This window comes from Pristiophorus japonicus, chromosome 3 (assembly GCF_044704955.1).
Source record: "Pristiophorus japonicus isolate sPriJap1 chromosome 3, sPriJap1.hap1, whole genome shotgun sequence".
NCBI classification, from domain to species: Eukaryota; Metazoa; Chordata; class Chondrichthyes; family Pristiophoridae; genus Pristiophorus; species Pristiophorus japonicus.
In genome coordinates, this window is record NC_091979.1 from 221,425,644 (window position 1) to 221,452,622 (window position 26,979).

The window sequence follows — 26,979 nt, forward strand, 5'->3', positions numbered from 1 at the left end:
GCGTCGACAGCGGAAGGAGCGCACGGCAACCCAGGCCCCCCACCCACCTGTTCCTTCAACCACCATTTGTCCTACCTGTGACAGAGACTGTAGGTCCGGCATTGGACTCATCAGTCACCTGAGAACTCATTTTTAGAGTGGAAGCAAGTCATCCTCAACTCCGAGGGACTGCCTATGATGATGAGTAAGTACATAAAATAAAGGTTAAGGTATAACTCAGGTACCTGTCCCATCTGGGGTGCTACGAACAAAGGTTGGTAACATTTTCACTGTTGCAGCATCATGAGATTTCTTCTGTAACCCCAGCTCCATCTCCGTTCTCATCCTTTTCTTCACCTCAAACAGCTGCTCTTGTGTAAGTGTGAATGAAGCCAGCGTTTCGTCTATTTCTTTGCACTGCGATGCAAGCCTCGCGGCCACAGCAGTCACCATAGCAGCACCTTTTCCACTGCCACTTTCTGAAAGGAGGAATCGGACCTCACAGTCAGGAACCAGACGTCTCACTGTTTTCTGGAAGCGCCTGGCAAATCTGTAAGAGATTGAACAATAGGAATTCTCAACGCTCAACTGGAATGTTATTTTAATAACAATTTACCAACCACTAACATAAGAAACAGGCTTAGAGCTGCCCTGATGCCTCAGTTGGTAAAGCCAGCGTGCTCACGAACCACACAGTCCCTGACACAATTCCTGCTCTGTGCTGAGTTAGCTGATTTCTGTCAGGGTGGCTATAATCAGCCAGGGTTCCTGTTACTAACTGTTCGAAACTGTGGTCATCATGTGAGACTATGACGGCTTGTGTGACCAGTGAAATTTTGCCCTGCTTGCTAACAGTTGTGTGTTCATTTGTGTTTCCAAAAGAAACAAACACCAGAGATAGGGTCAATTATTATTGAAAGAACTGTACCATCATTCAAGTAAGAGGGAGTCTGCGTCCTGTAGAGTACAGTCAGACTCTTGGCAAGCTTAACTCGATACACAAGTTGTAAGTTTTGTTTGTTCTTTACAGTGTGAGGGAGGAACCCAGCTATTTTTGAATAAACACAGACTGTCCTTTGTTGTGTGTGACGGACAGTTATTTCCCAATGTGGCCGACAGTTATTCAGATCCAGGAAGTCCTGGTAACTGTTTCAGGGATATTTAAGGAGCTTCAATTGTTTGAATCTGAGTTAGTTTGGAATTTCGAGGAGGCACAGCTCAGACTGACATAGCTCCCACAGTGAGAAGAAATACAAGGAAAGTAACACAGTGTATACGAGAGGTAGTCACAGTTTAGCATTCAAGTCGTGCACTCTCATTGTTTTCTTTGAGTGAGACAGAAAGATTTCTACTGTAAATATATTATTTTTCCACTTGCTCATCTTCTGTTAAATAAATTCACTTAATAGTTTAAACTTAAGTGAGATCTTAAGTTTTGATGTTCTACCACTTATCAAACATGGGAGCCAGAAACTCTTGAGTAAGGATAGAAAACATCCAGAATGCATCAGTCCGTATAAAAAGTCCTGCATTTAGACACAGTACATAAACAAGAGCTCGTTATTAGCAATCGGTCCAGTTGAAGAAACATTGGTGAAAACGTTTTGAGTAATTGATTATTAGTATAAAACCCACCCTCTAGCCCGATGGATCAGTCTGTTTGTAACATTTCTTGAGATCAGGCCTATGTTTGTTCATTCTCTTTGTAAAATGGAATTTTGTTCAGAACATTATATTTTGTATCTATAAACATGTGAGATGCATTAAATTAATTTTAAGACAGATTATTTAATATCTGTGACTTCTCGATTGCTGAGAAAATGGCTATTTTCTATAGGTCTCTATGTTCGATTAATATAGTGTGATCAATTGGATGAAATTGCTTTGGGGCAAGTACAAGTTACTTTTAATCACATTCGCTATATCTTGTGCCTAATTAAGGTGGAAAGAGAGAAAGAGAGCGAAGGGAGATAATGAAGATAATGAATACTGAAACGTTGGAAAATATCCATTAGAGCTAGCTAGATTCATACTGGAAAGTCCTCATGTCTAATCCTCCCTGTGATACCCTTCATGGTAGGATAACTTGCCGACACTCATTGTGCAAGCTCAAATAACAATGGCCACTTGATTGTGCTGGTAGAGGAAGAAAATGGGAGGTGAATAAATCTAGAATATTGCTAAGAAATAACAACAAAGAAACAATAGGAGAAACGAGCTAGAAAGTGTTAACGTTCAGGATTCTTTTAAACTCCACATCTTTAGAACAGTGTTATTATAATAATGCTGACATCTGAGCAGCACTGTTACTGTGTTTTGGAGTTTGTCAGCACCACAGTGTGGAGGTTAATCTTTTTTTTTAAAAACTCAAGCACAGAGAGCACAGAACTTTGTGGAACTGCCAAGAGTCAGGTTAATAATATAAGAACATAAGAAATAGGAGCAGTAGGAGGTCGTTTGGCCCCTCGAGCCCATTCAGTAAGATAGCTGATTTGATCATGGACTCAGCTCCACTTCCCTGCCCGCTCCCCATAACCCTGTATTCTCTTATCACTCAAAAATCTGTCTATCTCCGCCTTAAATATATTCATTCAATGACCCAGCCTCCACAGCTCTCTGGGGCAGAGAATTCCACAGATTTACAACTCTCGAGAGAAAAAATTCATCTTCAACTCAGTTTTAAATGGGCCGCCCCTTATTCTAAGACTATGTCCCCTAGTTTTAGTTTCCCCTATGAGTGGAAATATCCTCTCTGCATCCACCTTTTCGAGCCCCCTCATTATCTTATATGTTTCGATAAGATCATCTCTCATTCTTCTGAACTCCTATGTGTATAGGCCCAACCTATCCTCAAAAGTCAACCCCCTCATCTCCGGAATCAATGTGGTGAGCCTCCAATGCAAGTATATCCTTCCTTAAATATGGAGAACAAAACCGTACGCAGTACTCCAGGTGTGACCTCACCAATACCCTGTACAGTTGTAGCAGGACTTCTCTTTATTTATACTCTATCCCCCTTGCAATAAAGGCCAATATTCCATTTGCCTTCTTGATTACTTGCTGTACCTGCATACTAACTTTTTGTGTTTCATACACAAGGACCCCAGATCCCTCTGTACTGCAGCATTTTGCAATTTTTCTCCATTTAAATTATGTGCTTTTCTATTTTTTTCTGCCAAAGTGGATAACCTCACATTTTCCAACATTATACTCCATCTGCCAAATTTTTGCCCACTCACTTATCCCTTTGCAGATTTTTTGTGTCCTCCTCACAAATTGCTTTCCCACCTATCTTTGTATCATCAGCAAACTTCGCCTCATTACACTCAGTCCCTTCATCCAAGTCATTAATATAGATTGTAAATAGTTGAGGACCCAGCACCGATCCCTGCGGCACCCCACTAGTCACTGTTTGCCAACTGGAAAATGACCCATTTATCCCGACTCTCTTTTCTGTTAGTTAGCCAATCCTCTATTCATGCTAATATATTACCCCTAACCCAGTGAGCTTTTATCGTGTGCAGTAACCTCTTATGTGGCACCTTATCGAATGCCTTCAGGAAATCCAAATACACCACATCCACTGGTTCCCCCTTATCCACTCTGCTCATTACATCCTCAAAGAACTCTAGTAAATTTGTCAAACATGATTTCCCTTTCATAAAACTATGCTGACTCTGCTTGATTGAATCATGCTTTTCCAAATGTCCCGCTACTGCTTCCTTAATAATGGACTCCAGCATTTTCCCAACGACAGATGTTAGGCTAACTGGTCTATAGTATCCTGCTTTTTGTCTGCCTCCTTTTTTTTTTAAATAGTGGCGTTACATTTGCAGCTTTCCAATTTGCTGGGACCATCCCAGAATCCAGGGAATTTTGGTAGATTACAACCAATGTATTCACTATCTCTGTAGCCACTACAGACCCTAGATTGTAAGGCATCAGGTCCAGGGGTCTTGTCCGCCTTTAGTCCCATTATTATATCTAGTACTACTTCATTAGTGATAGTGATTGAATTAAGTTTATCCCTACCTATAGCCCTTGATTATCCACTTTTGTGATGTTTTTAGTGTCTTCTACCGTGAAGACCGATACTATAACTGTTACTTTTGAATATTGTTAAATGGCCATTCAATTGCGTAATAACCCATTAATATAAACAATTGGACAAGTACTTATTACAGGGGTGAGCAGGATTAGTGGATGTAAAACCAGAATTCAGTGAGGGAGGGCAAGGCACTTCGCCTAGAAATTCGTCTTGGGCAGTGGCACAAAATGGGCGGTATCGGATCAGCGGCCCATTGCCTGCTTGGGTGGCATGCAGCACCCCTTGGGTATTTGGCATGGCACTTGTGGGGGTTGCAGTTAACATGCCAACCAGCTTATGGCAGTGGTCCAAGAGCAAGAAATAGATTTGTAACAACTTCCTCTTGCTCATTCTCAGGGAGTACATGGTGTTCTTGGATTTGGCTGTTTTCCATAGATACACATTGAGGGAGGCGGTTTCTCCTGCTGCCACCTCAACAGGTTACGCTGATAGCTGCAACCTGTCAGTTTACATTAGCTACTCTCGAGGAACACAATGGGGAGGCCCAGAGTGCAGGGTCGGTCAGGTTCAGTGGGCTAACACATAGTGCCGGTTAGAGTGGATCTCTGAGCAGGGCCAGGAAAATGTGAAGGAGTGTGCCCCTTTTCGCTGTCTTTCACTCACTCTGCTGTGATTCTGGGTTTCTACCCATGTGGCCAGGCAGGGGTGTGATGTGTTTGATTTGCCTTTCTTTCAGTTCAATACTGTTTAAGACTGTGTGAGGTGCTTCACAAATGGAATCCCAATCATTGTCGGACAGGGTTTGACCCAGGTCCCTGTTCTAGGCTGTTTTTGCTGCATTTGTACGGGTGCATCAAAATAAAGATTCTCTGTCCGCTCGAGATTAGTTTGCTGTATCTGCGTGGGTTGGATCAAAGGTTTCTAGGGTTATGAGCATCCATATTACTTTGGCCTGGTTGGCCTGTCATTTAGGAAGTGTTTCATTTACAGGCACTAGAAGTTGATAGTCTGAAGAAATGGAGTTGAGCCAAAAGGATTTGATGGCTCCATCATGAATGTGTTGTAAGAGCCCGTTGCTGCCCTTTAATCGTGCCACAATCTGAGCCTCCTAGGACTGTAGGCAGGATATCAGGGTTACACGCCATGAGGAATGCTCCGAGAAGAAAAATCTGATTTAGAATCAGGCATTCTTAATGGCTAGATGGATGAGCTCGCACACTTGAAGATAAAGCTGTCCCATTCACAGTTAAATACAGTGTTTTAAAAAAAAAATACATCACTCGGAAAACAGACTTCTGCTAACTGCTTAAAGTTGCCCACTGATCGCTCCTGAACTGGACTGTCCAGTTTTGAAGCAGACGACTGGTCTCTCCTGAAACCGGATTATGCAGATTGAAAACAGACGGCCTACTTTAGAATTACGGAAGGCATGCGATGGCGATGACTTACTGTGGGTGCATCTTGTACAGCGATCCGTCCATTCCCACCGTGGTCCGGAGACGGGTTACTCCTTTGTTGTCTCTAAGTCGAGTCAGGATGGCTCCAAGGGCAGCAGCGCACAAATTGGCTGAGCGGAAAGAAACAATTGTACAAACGTGCTGTACAGCAATGCAATCCTCCTCTGATGGCTCCAGGCCCAGGCGTGACAGGATCTCCTTGGCTTTCAGTAAACCTCCTTTGGTTCTGCAAAACAAAGACTGGTCATAAAATCACTTCGGATGCAAGTTAAGAGTTGCAACAACTGGAACGAGTTTGGAAGTAGGGCAGTCACTAGTCAGAAATTTTGGATTAAATGGGCTGGAGCTACATCTTCCCAGATTTATGTTCCATTTTATGACAGAAATTCCATTTAAGTCAATTTTGAAAAGTCCCTTAGCATCCACCAGTACACTTGTATGTAGGGGGTCATTCTCCAATTTCATGCTGCCAGTGTGAGCCTCATTCATCTGGCACACATCAAGAATCACACACCCCACAGGCAATTTCCCAACCTGCATGGGCAGCGGAAAAGGCTCCCACTGGCAGCCCGATCTCAGAATATCAGCCTAATGTTGAGTGTATCAACCTTATGCTAAAGGAAACATCCCTCTGAATGTCAGGAGGGGACAGGCTGAGACCTCACTCCCACAGACCAATAACCGATCCACAGATTCTGCCTTGGCTTACGAAGGGAAAACAGCCACTTGGGTGAAGTAGAGGAGAGCATCCAATCCCTGTGGAATCGTAACCCAGCAAGAGTCAGGGGCAATTGGCAGCTGGAAAAATACATCACTTGATGTTGTCCACACTGTTTAAGCCTGAAACTAAGAATGTGCTGGGAAAGGGCGCTGTTATGGAATTAATATTACTCAAAGTGTTACTTACTTCTCAATGGCAGATACGTGCTTCGTTTCCAATTTGCCTTTGGTAAGAAGTTCTGGTGTGATATGTCCTTCAAAAAGCAGTCCTTCCTTGGCCATCTTTACGAGAATGAGCCTTACGAGTTCTCCCATATACATTCCGCTGATCAATTTCTCAAACCTGTACCGTTAAATTATACAGATATGAGCTCACATGTATCGCATCCCAATAATCAATGCCAAATTCTCCTGTGGTTGAATACCAGTTTGACTAAATTCTTTGGTCTTGAAACAGTGACTGGCTGACAAATCGTTTGATTTTGTGCTGGTGGTATTCAGTCTACTCCAATGCCTGAAATTTGTAATACTGGCAAACTGCAAACTATAATTAGCCCAGCATTAAAATGGTGACTGATTTAAAAAAAAAATGATCACCCCCCCCCTTAGTCCTAATGTCACGTGGCCAGAGTCCTGCAACTTTCAGGGCATTAACTCAAGCTGTGCCCAGCCGGGGTCTAAATATATTTCCTGTCTGGTGATAAAAAGACTGGTATTTTTTTTAATATAGTCCCTTTCACGACCTCTGGACGTCCCAAAATAAGGCCTGATCTGCATTGCCTTGGAAGAGACAAAAATCAGAAGTGGGGCTAACTTTTCCTCATTAACATGATCCCATCTTCACCTGTTTAGTCATGCAATGAAAGGATGCTACTAGCGATAGGTCAGGCAATTAACGTCCGGGTAAGTTGGAGGTAGTGTACTGATACTGGCTGTCGGAAAGCTCCACCCTGACACAGCAGCAGTTCAGTTAATAAACAAATAAGCAAGATTAAGAACTTACAGCTGTTTTCCCGGATTGAGAGAACCACGATCTATTTCCCGATCAAATTCAGTCCTAATGGATTCCAGTGAGCCATCGTCTCCAAAACCTCCCCATTCTATGTTGATGCACATCCGTCCTTCATCACCTTCCACCAGGTCTATGTGCCTCAGTTCCTCCATGTAACAAGCATTAGTTCCAGTACCTGCACATCAATCAAGACAGAATGGTTACCAGCTCAAATACAACTATTTTTAAAATAAAAGTAAAAGTACCAAGTTGCGGTGCTCCCCACAGTGCTGTCTCTAGCTGGGTATGAAACACAGGAACCAACTGCCCTCCAATACGCCATCATGTCACTATTCTTTGTGCGTGAGCCCTAATCACTAGCGGGAACGGTGCACGTGAGTCTGTTAACAGGTGGCAACCCGGGAGCCCAGGGACTAGGAGGCCTTATTGACCTGAACAGCCGGGCCTCATTTAAATAAGAGTTTCCGAAGTACCGGCGAACAACTGGCCGGTGGACGGGAACAGGAATTTTGTTGCAGGAGGCTGCAGCAGATGACCCGTGGGAATGGTTCACGGCAGTCAGTGGGAGGAGGGTATCTAGGGCGATCATGTGTTGCCGATTGGGGATGTAGGGATTCTCTGGCAATCAGAGATGGAGCGGGGGTGTGGCAAATTCGTCGTGATCGGGGGGGAAATTCTTCGCGATCAAAGATGGGAGAAATTCCTTGGCGGGGGGGGGGGGGGGTGGAAATTCCCTCGCGTCCGGGGGACAGGGGGAAATTCCCTGGTGATCAGAGATGGTGTGGCTGGGGAGGCCAAAGGATTTCTGCACCTCCTGGCCCACAAGCTCTTCAAGGAGAAAGATTTTTTTTTAACGTTATCTTGGCCTCTTCTTTCCAGTCATCTCCTCGCACCATTTTCCTGATGCCGGGCAGCAGACAGTGTGAGACTTCCCCCAGCCTTGTCATTAATATTCCGTCACATCATCGGGCCACAATTTTTGCATCTTAAATAGGCCTCTGGCTGGAGTCAGACCAGGAATCGCACCTAAGATTTTCTCATGTGTATTACTCATTGCCACACCAGGAGTATCTTTGTTCACTAGTAAAGACAAAAAGGTATTAATTTGAAGGTCGTTACCTATAATAAGGCCAACTTCACAGCGCTGGTCATCAAATCCACATGTCATCATGGTGCCGACAGTGTCATTCACCACAGCCATGATATCTACATCATAGCCCTGGGGAAGAAAGGAAACAACTCTCAGCCATAAACACTGATGACAGTTCAGGAAAAGAATGAATTTATAGATAAATTAGATCTGAAGCTCATCAGGTGTCGATCCTCAATTTTGAGGCCCGCCTGCGCCCAATGTGCTGTGTGCACCCCCCCCACCCCAAACCAGGCCAGAACCCAAAGCACTGACAGTATTCAGAGTCTGTTCAAATATTGAGCACACGACTCAAGGGCCCAAATGTATCTAAATCATCCCCAAGTGGTGGTCCAGTCATGCAGCCCCCATTCATAATGAAGGGGAGTAATTGAATTAAAACATGTTTCCTCACAGCCATGAGATTGCACCCAGCCTACCTGCTCTTTAACCATTTGATCAGCCTTTTTCATCTGCCCGTTCCCAAAAGCCCAAAATTTAAAGTGCCAACCTGCCTCCTGGGAATAGGTCGGCTACCTGCCCCCATCAAAACTGGAAGTGGGAGGGTTGGAGTTGGGATTCAGATTTTTAACTATTTAATCTCCCACACAACCCATCCATTTTTTTTTTAAGGTTAAAATTCCCCCCAATATTTACACTGGCTCCATAACTCAGTCATGAGGGAAATGTAATTTGCAGTTAAGAGGGTTCCGTTGTTGCCCGATAGTGGATTGGAGAAAGGCCTCCGTCCATCCCTGATCTATGTTGATCCCAGCCATGATAAGTAGCCCCAATGCCCCAGTTTAGGGAGAGTAAAACAAGCTCTCAAACGCAATCTGGTGGTACTCATTATGTGGATGTTGGTGAGGACAGGTTCTTTCTGCGGTACGTTGTGGTAGAATAGTCTGCTGATACTCACTGGCTAAGCTGACGAGTACTGGAGGTTAAAAAGCTACTATCAGTAATGGTGACCATGAAACTATCGGATTGTCGTAAAAACCCATCTGGTTCACTAATGTCCTTTCGGGAAGGAAATGTCGTTCTTATCTGGTCTGGTCTATATGGGACTCCAGACAACAGCAATGTGGTTGACTCTTAACTGCCCTCTGAAATGGCCTAGCAAGCCACTCAGTTGTAACAAACCGCTACGACAACCAATAATAATACCGGAAGGACCACCCGGCATTGACCTCGGCACCGGCCACGGAGAAGACAACGGCACCCCCAGCCCAGTCGACCATGCAAAGTCCTTCTCACCAACATCTGGGGACTTGTGCCAAAACTGGAAGAGCTGTTCCATAGCCTGACATAGTCATACTCACAGAATCATACCTTTCAGCCAATGGCCCAGACTCCATCACCATCTCTGGGTATCTCCTGTCCCACCGGCAGGACAGACCCACCATGGTAGACAGTTGGGAGCGAGTGGCCCTGGGAGTCCTCAACATTGACGCTGGATCCCATGAAGCCTCATGGCTTCAGGTCAAGCATGGGCAAGAAAACCTCCTGCTGATTACCACCTATTGCCCTCCCTCAGCTGATGAATCAGTACTCCTCCACGTGGAACAACACTTGGAAGAAGCACAGAGGGTAGCAAGGGCACAGAATATATTCTGGGTAGGGGACTTCAATGCCCATCACCAAGAGTGGCTCAGCAGCACCACTACTGACCGAGCTGGCCGAGTCCTGAAGGACATAGCTGCCAGACTAGGCCTGCAGCAGGTGGTGAGAGAACCAACACGAGGGAAAAACCTACTTGACCTCGTCCTCACCAATCTACCTGTCGCAGATGCATCTGTCCATGACAGCATTGGTCGCAGCGACCACCGCACAGTCATTGTGGAGACAAAGTCCCATCTTCACACTGAGGACACCCTCCATCGTGTTGTGTGGCACAACCATTGTGCTAAATGGGATAGATTCAGAATACAACTAGCAGCTGAAAACTGGGCATCCATGAGTGACTATGGGCCATCAGCAGCGGAATTATATTCCACCACAATCTGTAATCTCATGGCCTGGCATCCCCCTCACTCTACCATTACCATCACGCCAGAGGACCAACCCTGGATCAATGAGGAGTGTGCATGCCAGGAGTAGCACCAGGCGTATCATCGACATATCATCAAGAAGCGGCTGAGCACACTGGATACAGCAAAGGCTATGGGCCCCGACAACATCCCGGCTGCTGTGCTGAAGACTTGTGCTCCAGAACCAGCTGCGCCTCTAGCCAAGCTGTTCCAGTACAGCTACAACACTGGTATCTATCCGACAATGTGGAAAACTGCCCAGGTATGTCCTGTCCACAAAAAGCAGGACAAATCCAATCTGGCCAATTACTGCTCCATCATCATAGGCAGTCCCTCGAAACGAGGATGACTTGCTTCCCCGCCAAAAAGGAATGAGTTCACATGGGTTTCAATGAAGAACCAATATTTCAGATCACAAACTATATATTGAAGGATGGAAGATGCCTGTGCGTGGATTTTTTTAATGTGTGGTGCTCGTTGCACACCAGCCACCACAGTTTGACAGGTCTTGGTCCAGTGGCAAGGATTACCCAGGACGACTGGAGACCAGCTCTGCTGCACGGACCTAGTGCGCACACATATCGCAGTGTGGGCTGGCCCGTGCTGCCCCTGGGCCCTCGCCTCTTCTGGGCCTCGAACTCACGCCTCTCCCGGGGCCCGATCACATCCCTCTAGTCTCTCGCCGCTCCTGCTGTACCTGCCCACGCTCCAATCACTGACCTGGACCTTGGCAATGTCCCTCTTCGCTGCCATCCATCGCCCTCCTGCACCAGCTCACGCTGTACCTTGAAGTGGTACACTGCCACGTTGCCAATGGCCGCCGCTCGCCGCTCCTTTTATGGCCCCGACCTGTCGCTGATGGTCTCTCGCAGGTCAGGGCCGCTACGCTTTTTATAATCATCAGCAAAGTGATGGAAGGTGTCATCGACAGTGCTATCAAGCGGCACGTACTCACCAATAACCTGCTCACCGATGCCCAGATTGAGTTCCTCGGCTCCAGACTTCATTACACCTTTGGTCCAAACATGGACAAAAGAGCTGACTTCCAGAGGTGAGGTGAAAATGGCTGCCCTTGTTGACATCAAGGCAGCATTTGACCATGGCATCAAGTAGCCTAGTAAAACTGAAGTCAATGGGAATCAGGGGAAAAACGGTCCACTGGCTGGAGTCATACCGAGCACAAAGGAAGATGATTGTGGTGGGTGGAGGTCAATCATCTCAGCCCCAGGACATCGCTGCAGGAGTTCCTGAGGGCAGTGTCCTAGGCCCAACCATCTTCAGCTGCTTTATCAATAACCTTCCCTCCATCATAAGGTCAGAAGTGGGGATGTTCGCCGATCACTGCAGTGTTCAGTGCCATTCGTAACTCCTCAGATAATGAAGCAGTCCATGCCGACATGCAGCAAGACCTGGACGACGTTCAGAATTGGGCTGATAAGTGGCAAGTAACATTTGCGCCACAATTTCCCACATTACAACAGTGACTACACTCCAAAAGTACTTCAATGGCTGTAAAGTGCTTTGAGACATCAGGTGGTGATGAAAGGCGCTTTATAAATCCAAGTCTTTCTTGTTCTTTTCTTTTCACAAAAGTGCCAGGCAATGACCATCTCCAACAAGTGAGAATCTAACCACCGCCCCTTGACATTTAGCAGCATTACCTTCGTAGAATCCCCCACCATCAACATCCTGGGGATAACCATTGACCAGAAACATAACTGTACCAGCCACAAAAATACTGTGGCAACAAGAGCAGGTCAGAGGCTGGGTATTCTGTGGTGAGTGTCTCACCTTCTGACTTCCCAAAGCCATTCCACCATCTATAAGGTAGAAGTCAGGAGTGTGCTAGAATACTCTCCACTTGCCTGGATCAGTGTAGTTCCAGCAACACTCAAAGCTCGACACCATCCAGGACAGCAACCGCTTGACTGTCAACCCATCCACCACCTTAAACATTCACTCCCTCCATCACCAGCGCACCGTGGCTGCAGTGTGTAGCATCTACAAGATGCAGTGCAGCAACTCGCCATGGCTTCTTCGGCAGCACATCCCAAACCCGCGATCTTTACTACCTAGGAGGACAAGGGCAGCAGGTGCATGATAATACCACCACCTCCACGTTCTCCTCCAAATTAAACACCATCCTGACTTGGAAGTATATCGCCATTCCTTCATTGACGCTGGGTCAAAATCCTGGAACTCCCTCCCTATTGGAGGACCTTCACCACATGGACTGCAGCGGTTCAAAAAGGTGGCTCACCATCACCTTCTCAAGGGCAATTAGGGATGGGCAATAAATGCTGGCCTTGCCAGCAACGCCCACATCCCTGGAACGAATAAAAGAAAATGATTGCTGCCACATGTGGAACCGTAAATTGGCAGGTGGAGGGGCCGCTGGGGGGGAAAGTTAAAATTATCTCCTTAAAAGGGCATTAAAGTTCAATAAATATATAACTGATCACTTTCTGCTTTGCACTTTTATTTTGTATTCCATTAAAACAATGTTAGTTTAACCCTGGCAGATGATCCCATGGTGCCGAGGAGTGTGGCGGTCCCTTGTGGTCTTACCCCTCCTTATCTCGACAACCTTCTCCAGCGCAACAACTCTGAGATCTGTGCTCCTCCAATTCTGGTCTCCTGCACATCCCGATCTACTTCACTCCGCCAATACCGGCCGTGCCTTTAGTTTCCTCAGTCCTGAGCTCTGGAATTCCCTCCCAAAACCTCTCTCCTCCTTAAAGACCTTTTTAAAACATCTCTCTTTGACCAAGCTTTTGGTCACCTGTCCTAAGAGTTGGCTCGGTGTAAAGTTTTGTTTGCTAACGCTTCTTCAAAGTGCCTCAGGACTTTTTACGACATTAAAGGCACTGTATAAATGCAAGTTGTTGAGAGAGACCCCATTCTCTGACCTGCACTCTCCATCAGTGGGGCTCCCCACTGGAACTGTGGAATTACTTCAAGAAAAAAAAGAGAGATTCTCATGTCTCTTTCCAGAGACATCATATTTCTCCCAAAATGCACCCTGCCAGATGCTGCCAATTCCGATAAGAGCCAGTCCCATGTTGATTCCAGGTAAGAGCCAGTCCAATGATCATAGAATGATACAGCACAGAGGAAGACCATTCAGCCTCTTGTGCCTGTGCTGGCTCTTTGAAAGAGCTATCAAATTAGTCCTACTCTCCCTGCTCTTTCGCCACAGCCTTGTAAATTTTTTCCATTCAAGTATTTATCCAATTCCCCTTTAAAGTTACTCCTGATTCTGCTTCCTCCACCCTTTCAGGCAGTGCAGTCCAGATCACAATAACTCGCGTCGTAAAAAAATGTCCTCGTGTCATCTCTGGTTTTGCCGATCACCTTAAATCTGTGCCCTTCAGTTACTGACCCTTCTGCCACTGAAAACAGTTTTCCTTATTTACTCTATTAAAACCAGTCACTATTTTGCTCCTCTTAACTGTCTCTGCTCTAAGGAGAACAATCCCAGCTTCTCCACTAACTGAAGTCCCTCGTCCCTGACACCATTCTAGTAAATCTCTTCTGCCTGGACATCCTTCCTAAAGTGTTGTGCCCAGAATTGGCCACATTACCCCAGCTGAGGTCGAACCAGTGTTTTTTTTTTAAAAAAAGGTTTAGCATAGCTTCCTTGCTTTTGTACTCTTTGGGGCCGAAATTGACGGTCTTAATGCCAACAGCCGGCGAGATCCGCCGATGTTCCGCTTCGGGTTCCGCCCTGTGCCAGTTTGCACTTGGGCTGGAGTGGGCGGGAGGGGAGAACCGGCGGGAACCGCCCGCTGACGGCCAAGTGGCGCAAGTAACCTCCCGCCCGCCGAGATGCCAGATTGGTGCGGGCGGGAGTCGGCGCCAGAATCGGGAAGGACCGCTGTGTGGAGGCTGGTCTGTCAACGACAGTAGGTATGAAGACCTGCAAAAAAAGGTTAGTGAACATGTAAAGAAAAAATTCTTACCTAGCGACTTATCTGCATGGGCTCCCCCGAAGGTGTTCCGCTTTTTTTTTTTGCATTGATTTTTCTTTTCAGCTCTTCGACCCTCCATGGGCCTGACTCCATCCTCGGCAGCACTTGGACGGCAAGAACCTTCGCCGCCGAGATTGGGAGCTCCCGCCCGCTGCCGCCCAGATTGACGGCGAAAGTCCCTCTTTTGCCGCCAGACGCCCTTTCAAGGACCTTTTTGCCGAAACTTCTGCCCAAAGTACTGTCAGGTATCTCAGCGGCACTTGGGCGACCCCTATGCCTTTATTAATAAAACCAATGATCCAGTATGTCTTTTTTTAATCAGCCTTCTCAACTTGTCCTGCCACCTTCAAAGATTTGTGTACGTACACCTGAGGGTTCACTGTTTCTGCGCCACATTTAAAATTATACCATTTAGTTTATTTTGCATCTCTTGATTCTTCCTACTAAAACTTCTTCCTACCAAAATGAGTTACTTCACACTTCTCAGCGTTAAATTTCATCTGCCATGTATCTGCCCATTTCACCAGGCTATGTCCTCCTGAAGTCAGCAGAGCTGGTACAATTGGCCTCAGAAATCCTGGGCTTGGGAGGGAATAATCAACCAATGTTTCTGCTCCTGATGACCCCACTATCAATAGCCTCTGGAGTCACACTTGAAGAGTGGGCAAGTTAGCAGAACATGACAGGTGCCCGTGGAATTACATCCCAGCAAAGGTAGTACACAGGGTTAGGATAATGAGCAGTTATGGGCATTCAGTTAATATTTTGATCCTAATCAATGGCATCAGTCCTGTCATTATCTGGTTCTTGAAATACCCATTCTCAACTTGTTTCAGTGTCCCTTTCAATCCTACTTCTTCTTGGGCAGTCCCCCGGAGTCAAGGATGACTTGCTTCCACACTAAAATGAGTTCTAAGGTGACAGATGAGACCAATGTGGGATCTACAGTCTCGGTCACAGGTGGGGCAAGGTGGTGGTTGAAGGGATGGGTGGGTGGGTGGGTGGGTGTAAGTATACATCCTTTCAATGCAAGTGTTGGAAATAGCAAATCAGAGTAAGAAGGACACAATGGTTTATCTTCTCACTCAGTATAAAACGTACCCCTCTCTTGTCAATGGCCTTGCGTAGCAGCTTCACCACATCTGATCCCTCCACTCCACTCGCCTTGAAACCTTTCGTCCACGTGATCAGAACACTCTGTGACAGAAAGATGACCAGCTGAACATCCAACAATTTCAGCATTATAAAACGGCAAATGCCTTGAAATGAAACTTTATAAAGTGAAAGAGACAAATAAATCTGAAAACAAACAACTGAAGGCCTCTGTGACTCCTCGTATATCGTGATAGCTTCAGCTTCGGAGAATCCCTTTGTTTGGCCTGTGTGAAAAAAAACCCTATCTACTATTCCTTGCACTCCAATTGGATCTTTTGCTATGAATTTATAAGCATAGATGTGCCTACCAATAAACAGCAGCAAACATGCTTCAAATAACACGTCTCCAGATGGCCCAGTGAGTAAAGGCATTGCCATACCTAAAGTACACTGAGCCATACAAAGGTCCCAGATTCAATTCCCTGGTTAGCAGATCTCAGCTGGAGCAGTGGCTGGGAGAAGACAACTGAGCTCAGCACCACGTGGCCAGAGAGGGAGTATATGCTCCTGTTCACTATTCAATGGCATATGCTTGTATCAATGTTGGTGAGGATAGGACCAGGCTCTGTCACGGTGTCCCTTACTGTTAGAGAGGATACATAAGAACATAAGAACATAAGAATTAGGAACAGGAGTAGGCCATCTAGCCCCTCGAGCCTGCTCCGCCATTCAACAAGATCATGGCTGATCTGGCCGTGGACTCAGCTCCACCCACCCGCCCGCTCCCCATAACCCTTAATTCCCTTATTGATTGAAAATCTATCTATCTGTGACTTGAATACATTCAATGAGCTAGCCTCAACTGCTTCCTTGGGCAGAGAATTCCACAGATTCACAATCCTCTGGGGGAAGAAATTCCTTCTCAACTCGGTTTTAAATTGGCTCCCCCGTATTTTGAGGCTGTGCCCCCTAGTTCTAGTCTCCCCGACCAGTGGAAACAACCTCTCTGCCTCTATCTTGTCTATCCCTTCCATTATTTTAAATGTTTCTATAAGATCACCCCTCATCCTTCTGAACTCCAACGTGTAAAGACCCAGTCGACTCAATCTATCATCATAAGGTAACCCCCTCATCTCCGGAATCAGCCGAGTGAATCGTCTCTGTACCCCCTCCAAAGCCAGTATATCCTTCCTTAAGTAAGGTGACCAAAACTGCACGCAGTACTCCAGATGCGACCTCACCAATACCCTGTACAGTTGCAGCAGAACCTCCCTGCTTTTGTAGTCTATCCCTCTCGCAATGAAGGCCAACATTCCATTCGCCTTCCTGATTACCTGCTGCACCTGCAAACTAACTTTTTGGGATTCATGCACAAGGACCCCCAGGTCCCTCTGCACCGCAGCATGTTGTAATTTCTCCCCATTCAAATAATATTCCCTTTTACTGTTTTTTTCCCCCCCCCCCCCCAAGTGGATGACCTCACACTTTCCGACATTGTATTCCATCTGCCAAACCCTAGCCCATTCGCTTAACCTATCTAAATCTCTTTGCAGCCTCTCTGTGTCCTCTACACAACCCGCTTTCCCACTAATCTTTGTGTCATCTGCAAATTATGTTACACTACACTCTGTCTCCTCTTCCAGGTCATCTATGCATATTGTAAACAGTTGTGGTCCCAGCACCGATCCCTGTGGCACATCACTAACCACCGATTTCCAACCCGAAAAGGACCCATTTATCGCGACTCTCTGCTTTCTGTTAGCCAGCCATGCTAATACATTTCCTCCGACTCCGCGTACCTTTATCTTCTGCAGTAACCTTTTGTGTGGCACCTTATCGAATGCCTTTTGGAAATCTAAATACACCACATCTATCGGTACATCATTATCCACCATGCTCGTATATCCTCAAAGAATTCCAGTAAATCAGTTAAACATGATTTCCCCTTCATGAATCCATGCTGCGTTTGCTTGATTGCACTATTCCTATCTAGATGTCCCGCTATTTCTTCCTTAATGATAGTTTCAAGCATTTTCCCCACTACAGATGTTAAACTAACCAGCCTATAGTTACCTGCCTTTTGTCTGTCCCCTTTTTTTAAACAGAGGCGTTACATTAGCTGCTTTCCAATCCGCTGGTACCTCCCCAGAGTCCAGAGAATTTTGGTAGATTATAACGAATGCATCTGCTATAACTTCCGCCATCTCTTTTAATACCCAGGGATGCATTTCATCAGGACCAGGGGATTTGTCTACCTTGAGTCCCATTAGCTTGTCCAGCACTACCCCCAGTGATAGTGATTGTCTCAAGGTCCTCCCTTCCCACATTCCTGTGACCAGCAATTTTTGGAATGGTGTCTTCCACTGTGAAGACCGAAGCAAAATAATTGTTTAAGGTCTCAGCCATTTCCACATTTCCCATTATTAAATCCCCCTTCTCATCTTCTAAGGGACCAACATTTACTTTAGTCACTCTTTTCCGTTTTATATATCTGTAAAAGCTTTAAATGTCTGTTTTTATGTTTTGCGCAAGTTTACCTTCCTAATCTATTTTTCCTTTCTTTATTGCTTTCTTAGTCATTCTTTGCTGTTGTTTAAAATTTTCCCAATCTTCTTGTTTCCCACTAACCTTGGCCACCTTATACACATTGGTTTTTAATTTGATACTCTCCTTTATTTCCTTGGTTATCCACGGCTGGTTATCCCTTCTCTTACCACCCTTCTTTTTTACTGGAATATATTTTTGTTGAGCACTATGAAAGAGCTCCTTAAAAGTCCTCCACTGTTCCTCAATTGTGCTACCGTTTAGTCTGTGTTTCCAGTCTACTTTAGCTAACTCTGCCCTCATCCCACTGTAGTCCCCTTTGTTTAAGCATAGTATGCTCGTTTGAGACACTACCTCCTCACCCTCAATCTGTATTACAAATTCAACCATACTGTGATCACTCATTCCGAGAGGATCTTTTACTAGATCGTTTATTATTCCTGTCTCATTACACAGGACCAGATCTAAGATAGCTTGCTCCCTTGTTGGTTCTTTAACATACTGTTATAAGAAACAATCCCGTATGCATTCTATGAATTCCTCCTCAAGGCTACCCCGTGCGATTTGATTTGACCAATCGATATGTAGGTTAAAATCCCCCATGATTACTGCCATTCCTTTTTCACATGCCTCCATTATTCCCTTGATTATTGCCCACCCCACCGTGAAGTTATTATTTGGGGGCCTTTTAGCTACACCCACCAGTGACTTTTTCCCCTTTCTATTTCTAATCTCCACCCACAATGATTCAACATTTTGTTCATTAGAGCCAATATCGTCTCTCACAACTGCCCTATCATCCTTTATTAACAGAGCTACCCCACCTCCTTTCCCTTCTTGTCTATCTTTCCGAATTGTCAGATACCCCTGTATGTTTAATTCCCAGTCGTTGCCACCCTGCAACCACGTTTCTGTAATGGCCACCAAATCATACCCATTTGTAATGATTTGTGCCGTCAACTCATTTACTTTATTTTGAATGCTGCGTGCGTTTAGGTAGAGTGTTTTAATACTAGTTTTTAAACCATGATTTTTAGTTTTGACCCCTCCTGCAGCCCCTTTATATTCAGTGACCCTTTTTGTTTTTTGCCTTGGGTTTCTCTGCCCTCCACTTTTACTCATCTCCTTTCTGTCTTTTGCTTTTGTCTCCTTTTTGTATAGGTGTGTATATGTTCTTACTTATACTTTACTCCTCAAATCAATAGGATTCGTAACATTGAATGCTAGATGTCACAAATTTAATAAATATACAATAATTAAACATACACTTAACAGCAGTACTTAGGACAAAACCTTGAGTTTTAGTCAGAGGACACAACAAACCTGTTACAGTCCCCAGCTCATTACACAAGCTGTAGACCTTCGAATCCATATCCCTGTTCCAACATCCACTTTTTAAACTTTTTTGTTACCTTTTCTACCTGACAATCTGCATTATCTTATATAGCTCCATATAAGGTGAATATTAATGAGCTTCTTCCCTTGTCCCTCATCGATAACTTTGTTTTTAATGAGTTATTTTTCTATAGACCGATACAATCATTTCACTCTTGTTACTATTCTACCAAGTGAAACTTTTAATTATAAGTATGCACCATTCCATACCAAATTCTGGCTATTGAAAAGAATTTCGTCGCAGATGTTTCCCACTGTAGAACTTGTTCTTAACTAATTAAAGCTCTCTGAAATATATGCACAGAAATGTCTTTTAATTAGGTTTATTGTCTAAACTGACCACGGCTTTAACGTTAGTCTTAAGTCAACAGTTTAGTGATCACTGCATCTATATGACCCATACATCCGTCCCCACAGGAAAAGCTAAAGTTTATTATTACCACAATATAAAGAGAAATCAATAGCACTATAACATTAACAGACCCCAGGACAGTCTGATTAACCCTTTCCTTCCACTAACAGTGAACTCAGCGGAGAGTTGCTAAATTACTTATTGTGATTATTATAATACACTCCATTCCTTGACCTACTTAGCTAGTGATAGCTATCATTCACAAACTCTACAAGTTTATATTTCACTTTGATCATTGTACTTTGCTCAATAGCTCCGTCTTTCCTGCCTTTGACCGCGCTCTCACCTCATCCAGTTTGGTTTGTCTGCAGGGAAAAGAAAAAGTGAAGCCAAGTGGGAGCTTTTTATCTTTTATTTCCTGTTTCTCCATGAAATCTCCCAGGCACTCAGCGACATGGTCAAAAAGCTGCAGGACAGAAAGGGGCACAAAACACAAAGTTAGAAAATCATTTCCTTATTTTTATTGATTTTGGCAACAGTTTTTTCTTATTATCTTACACACGGTCACCAAGTTGCATATATATATATATATATAATTGAATGTTCATTTCATCATAAGCAGTCCCTTGAAACGAGGATGACTTGCTTCCACGCCAAAAAGGGATGAGTTCACAGGTGTTTCAATGAAGGACCTAATATTCCAAGTCCCAAACTACATCTTGGAGGGTCGAAGATGCCTGTGCTTGGATTTTTGTTGCACACCAGCCACACCACATACTTGACAGAGCTAGGTCTTGGTCCAGTGGCAAGGATTACCCCAGACGACTGGAGACCAGCTCTGCTGCACGGACTGAGCGCGCACACATATAGCAGTGTTGGCTGGTCCATGCTGTCCCTGGGCCCTTGCCTTTCTGGGCCCCAGACTCACGCCTCTCCTGGGCCTCGGTCACTTCCATCTACAAACCCTTGCTGCCCCTTCGCCCCTCCTGCTGTGCCTGCCCCCACTGCAATCAGCGACCTGACTTCGCAGCCGTCGCCCTCCTGCAGTGGTATGCCGCTGCACGCTGCTCCCTCTGATGGCCCCGGCCTGCTGATGGTTTTACAGGCCGGGTCCGTGCCACCGCATGCTGCTAATATAGCAGTTCAATCGGATATGGGTCTGGTCGATGGTCCTCAAAGTCAGATTCGGGGCAGGGTCTTTGGATGGGGCGGTCCGATGTCAGGAAAGAAGGTAAGCTTGGGGATCCGGGGCCGGGGAGGGGGGGGGGGTGGGGGGAAGAAGCACTCCTGCTCCTCCTAGCCCACAAGCTTTTCTCCATAGCTGTCCTTGTCCCCCTTTATCTGTTGCGTTTCCCAAGGCCCATGTAACCCGGCCGGCCACGGTTAACCTGGAAGACGGGTTAAATAAAAGGCACACAGCCTCATTTATAATATTAAATGGCCATCCCACCTCATATTTCAGTGAGGAGGAAAGGGCGTAAGAGAAAAGATAGCCATCCGTTGCTAACTAAGGAAAATACAGGACAGTATCCAAAACTAGTGGGAGGACAGAAGACTGGGAAGCTTTTAAAAGCCAGCAAAGAACGACTTAAAAAAATGATTAAGAAAGGGAAGATAGTCTAGGAAAGTAAAGTAGCACGAAATATAAAAACAGATAGCAAGAGTTTCTATAGGTATCTAAAAAGGAAAAGAGTGGCTAGAGTAATTGTTGGTCCCTTGGAGGACGAGACCGGGGAATTAGTAATGGGGAACATGGAGATGGCAGAAACTGTGAACAAATATTTTGTATTAGTTTTTACTGTAGAGGACACTAACAATATTCCAACAGTAGATAGTCAAGGGGCTATAGCGGGAGAGGAACTTAACACAATCACAATCACTAAGGAGGTGGTACTCAGTAAGATAATGGGACTAAAGGCAGATAAATCCCCTGGACCTGATGGTTTGCATCCTAGGGTCTTGAGAAGTAGCGGCAGGGATAGTGGATGCATTGGTTGTAATTTACCAAAGTTCCCTGGATTCTGGGGAGGTCCCAGCAGATGGAAAACTGCAAATGTAACACCCCTATTTAAAAAAGGAGGCAGACAAAAAGCAGGAAACTATAGACCAGTTAGCCTAACATCTGTGGTTGGGAAGATGTTGGGAGTCCATTATTAAAGAATCAGTAGCAGGACCTTTGGAAAAGCTTAATTCGGTCAGGCAGAGTCAGCATGTATTTATGAAGGGGAAGTCATGTTTGACAAATGTGCTAGAATTCTTTGAGGATATAACAAACAGGGTGGATAAAGGGGAACCAGTGGATGTGGTGTATTTGGACTTCCAGAAGGCATTTGACAAGGTGCCACATAAAAGGTTACTGCACAAGATAAAAGTTCACAGGGTTGGGGGTAATATATTAGCATGGATAGAGGATTGACTAACTAACAGAGAACAGAGAGTAGAAATAAATGGTTCATTCTCGGGTTGGCAATCAGTAACCAGTGGGGTACCGCAGGGATCAGTGCTGGGACCCCAAGTATTTACAATCTATGTTAACGAGTGTAACATAGCCAAGTTTGCTGACAATACAAAGATGGAGGAAAAGCAATTGTGAGGAGGACATAAAAAAATCTGCAAAAGGACAGACAGGCTAATTGAGTGGCAAAATTTTAGCAGATGGAGTATAATGTTGGAAAGTGTGAGGTCATGCACTTTGGCAGAATAAAAATCAAAGAGCAAGTTATTATTTAAATGGAGAAAGATTGCAAAGTGCTGCAGTACAGCGGGACTTGTGCATGAAACACAAAAGGTTAGTATACAGGTACAGCAAGTGATTAGGAAGTCCCAAGGAATCTTGGCCTTTATTGCAAAGGGGATTGGGTATAAAAGCAGGGAAGTCTTGCTACAGTTGTACAGGGTATTGGTGAGGCCACATCTGGAATACTGCGTGCAGTTTTGGTTTCCATATTTACGAAAGGATATATTTGCTGTGGCGGCAGTTTAGAGAAGGTTCACTAGGTAGTTTCCGGAGATGAGGGTTTGATTTATGAGGAAAGGTCGAGTAGGCTGGGCCTCTACTCATTGGAATTCAGAAGAATGAGAGGTGATCTTATCGAAACGTATAAGATTATGAGGGGGCTTGACAAGGTGGATGCAGAGAGGATGTTTCCACTGATAGGGGAGACTAGAACTAGAGGGCATAATCTTCGAATAAGGGGCAGCCCATTTAAAACTGAGATGAGGAGAAATTTGTTTCTCAGAGGGTTGTGGATCTGTGGAATTCGCTGCCTCAGAGAGCTGTGGAAGCTGGGACATTGAATAAATTTAAGACAAAAACAGATAGTTTCTTAAACGATAAGGGAATAAGGGGTAATGGAGAACGGGCGGGGAAGTGGATTCAAGTCCATGATCAGATCAGCCATGATCGTATTAAATGGCAGAGCAGGCTTGAGGGGCAATATGGCCTACTCCTGTTCCTAGTTCTTATGTCTATTGGGTGAGTTGAAGACATTGCTGGGGTCGGGTTTGAAATTTTTAATTTTTTTTTACATCTCACCTGAGCCCAACCCGCCCGTTTTGGGGAATTAAAATTACCTCCTGCTCCAGCTGTTGAACGGGGGAAAGAGGTCTCCAGCTGTAGCCATCGCTACTGCCTTTACTGCTATTAAATCGAGGCGGCCCCCGGTTCGATTCTTGGCCTATGCCGATTTAATTATTGTGGAGCATTCAAAGCACCGCAATTGGTCTCTGCACACCTGTGTTAGGGAGCAGCAAATATCAGAGTTCTGGTTCTTGATCCTTATCATATGCATGTGTATGCTGTGATGCCCTTCATGGTCAACTGACCTGCATACACATGCTATCTGACTCACACATGCAGAATGGCTATTTGGGTAAAGTACAAGAGGGCTGCCGGTATCCATGGTACTGTCAGTGAGAGTTAGGGAAAGAATGTTGTCATGTAAACAGGGAGAACAGCAGCTCACTTACTATCATGTCCTTCCTTTCCAATAAAAACAATACAGAAATCTGAAGATTTCACATTTTTATAAACTTTAATCTAAACCATTTTGCACTGCACCTTTATTACAGAGCTGCTTCCAATGGAAGGGCATGACTATAATCAGACTGGGACCTTCCCTGATTCTGGTCAGTACGGGGGTGGACTGAGAGATCGACTTGCCTGAAGCACGACCCATGGTCCAGAGCTGCTGCTGCTGCTGATAGATAAACAGCTATGTCACCACTCACTCAGTTGACACGGGCACCCAATAAAATGGCCTCTCCAAGGAAGGTTTTGGTGACTCTGACATCAATGACACTCGGGCTTGAATTTTAATACTTTGGTGGGTTGGGAGATTTGGTGGGCTCGGAAGCGATCAAGTAACCCGGGAGAACTAGGCCAGAGAGGAGGGAGGAAGGGATCGTGTGGGGCTGGAGGAGCATGTTGGGATAGTGGGCGGAGGCCTTGCGGGGGGAAACTGAGGCTTGGGGCTGGGGAATCAAAGGCTTCAGGCTGGGGAATCAAAGGCTTCGTTGGTGTGGGTGGGTTAGGCAGCGATGCTGGATCCAGGAGGCAAGTGCAAAGTCACTTACCTCCTGGATCCAGCAATCCTTGTCTTCCATTAGCTGGCGGGTTTCATGAGGCCTGCAAAACCTAACCAGCCACTGTTAAATTTAAAATGGTGCTTAAATCTGAGGCAGCCTGCCTCATCATATTTAAATGGGCGACTCGCCTCCTGGGAACGGGTTGGCTGCCCATCCCCCACGTCGTCTCCGTTAAAACCGGAAGTGGGTGGGTTGTGGTTGGGATTCAGATTTTTAACACGAATTATCCACCCGACCTCGACCAACCCCTTTTTTGGGGGTTAAAATTCCCAAGGCTTTTGTTTATAGGGTTCGCTCTGTACGCTTTCTTGCTGCTAACTAAGTTATTGTTGCTATAGATGTTTACAGTACAGGCGACCATTCAATCCATTGTGTCTGTGCTGGCTCTTTGAGAGCAATCCAGAACTAATCCCAATGCCCCACTCTTTCCTGATATCTCTGCATCTTCCTCTACTTCAAACACTTATCCACTTTTCCATTCCAAGATACAGTGGTCTCTGCCTCAATCGCTCCCTGTGGCACATCATTCCATGCTCTAACTTTCTGTGTAAAGAAATTCTTGCTAGCCTTTCTCTGTGTGACAATTTTAAACTGATGACTACCCCCCACCCCCATCACTGGCTCCCTATTCATTCTATTACAATTTTAAAAATCTCTTAAATCTCCTCTTAGCTTTCTTTGCTATTCACTCACTTTACATATAGCCACATGACTGGGCATGCTAGCACTTTGAAATCTGTATTTTACCATTGCTTGAATTGTGTGGGAGTGAATGGCTGTGCAGTTATCTAGATATTTAAAATATAAAATAATTTGAAATTAAGAAACATTTCATGAGGCATGTGGAAAGGGTAAGGGAATAGGACGAAGTGGATAGCTCATTCAAAGATGGGTGAATTACCTCTATTTGGCTGTCAAATTCGATGATTGAAGCCAACTTATATTGTGGTGTGGTTCTTCCTTCTTTACTTCAAGTAAAGTAACTTTTCAAAGAAGTTAGATTGATAAAAGTGAATGAAATAAACCGTACCCGTGAGCCACTGCCGTGCACAATATCCTCTGGCGTAGTATAGATCTGGGATTCCATCTCCACCTTCTGCTGTCGCTCATGAGACACTTTTACACGTAGAATGCGAAAATTGGAGCCTCCCAAATCCAGAGCAAGAAAGTCTCCCTTCTCTGTAGTAAATATCAAAAGAGAGAGCTGGTGTTACTGGTGTCTGCTGAACATTTTAAGATAAAGCTGTTAGGAATAAACCCAGGAGGTACATATTGAGATTTGAAATTTTGTTAGAAGAAGGACACGAATACTTAACCCAGTGGATCAAAACTGCATCCACGTTTATATTTTCTGGAAATACCAAATTTAGTACGTTGGATGTATTAGAAGGAAACACAGATGATTATCATACCTAACAAGGTCCCCATCCTGTATTCTGTAAACATCATGGGACTGAAATTGCCCCACGCCCCGTTTGGGGATGTTAATCTTCCAGGCCCAGAACCACCCGGGCCAGAAATCCCACGCCGGCGTGCAATTGGGCTACCCCGCGCCTCTCAAACGAGACGGAGTGCTGTTAGAGGGGCACTGCCGGAGCGTCAGTAGGGCACTGAGCTCAGCACCACACTGAAGAGGTCAGCTCCACACGGAGGCTCGGCATAGCGCTGATGCGTTATAATGCCCCTGTCCTTCAGTTAAAGGGGAGGGCCGCTGCCCACTTTGCAGGCCCTTTGGCAGCCGCCACTGGGCCACCAGGGACGCTCAACCGGGCCAGCAGCCCGGCATCCAAAAGGGAGTGCAGGGCTGCATGATAGCAACTCTGTTGAGGCGAGGGCCGTCATTATCGGGCCAACCGGAGACTTCGCTGACAAAATAAAAAGGTGACCCGAGGGGCACATGGCCTCCCCTTTAAGGGGCGCCCCGGGCAGATGTCAGCTAACTGTGAGGCGCAGCGCTACCGGCAAATTGCCCCCAAAATCTTGGACAATTTCGCTCAAGGTGGTGCAAGAAAGGGGCAATTTCAGCCCCCATGCCCCTGAGTGTTCATAAGATAGCTGCATTTCATGTTCAATTTCAGTGATTCTTTGAAGGAAATGACTGCAAAGTCCTAAGATTGATTTGATTTATATCTCTTTGATGTTTGTGAGTTAGTGAAATTTGCTGCTGGAGGAAGTGGTCTCAGCCTGTCACTGATGGAGGATGGTGCTCCTCGGAGCAGTTGGTGTTCAGTGCCCTTCTGCAGTTGGACCTATTTCACTAAGGTAGTGCAGTGCTTACGTTACTGGACTATTAGTCCCGAGAACGTGAGTTTAAATCCCATCATGGGAGTTTGAGAATTTGAGAATTTGAATTTGTTTTTTTTTAAATCTGGAAATAAAAATCTGGTACCAATAAAAGTGACCATAAAGCTGTTGACTCATAAAAACCCAACTCGTTCATCAACGTCCTTTAAATCTGGTTGTGGGTGTGGAGAAAGCCCTTGGATAAGGATGAGACACATGAGAGGAAGACAGCTGACTCTGGGCATCTGCTATAGACCATCAGGTCAGGAGGAAGGATTGGTCATCAATAAAGGTAAGCATGTACAGCATCATGCTATTGTTATGAGCGACTTCGGCTTCCCAGGGATGGAGTAGGAGATCTATAAAAAGGGTGGATT

General features: G+C 45.3%; 1 protein-coding gene across 1 annotated transcript in view; it reads right to left on the reverse strand.

The window, feature by feature from the left end:
• Nucleotides 1-26,979, reverse strand: part of hk1 (hexokinase 1) — a 154,093-nt gene that overhangs the window by 67,342 nt on the left and 59,772 nt on the right. Inside the window, exons 3-10 of the mRNA XM_070876301.1 lie at nucleotides 25,350-25,498; nucleotides 20,079-20,198; nucleotides 15,448-15,543; nucleotides 8,336-8,435; nucleotides 7,208-7,391; nucleotides 6,392-6,547; nucleotides 5,477-5,710; nucleotides 225-529 (exon numbers count right to left, since the gene is read on the reverse strand). Coding sequence (XP_070732402.1) covers nucleotides 225-529; nucleotides 5,477-5,710; nucleotides 6,392-6,547; nucleotides 7,208-7,391; nucleotides 8,336-8,435; nucleotides 15,448-15,543; nucleotides 20,079-20,198; nucleotides 25,350-25,498 — 1,344 coding nt within the window. The remainder of the gene's footprint in view (nucleotides 1-224; nucleotides 530-5,476; nucleotides 5,711-6,391; nucleotides 6,548-7,207; nucleotides 7,392-8,335; nucleotides 8,436-15,447; nucleotides 15,544-20,078; nucleotides 20,199-25,349; nucleotides 25,499-26,979) is intronic.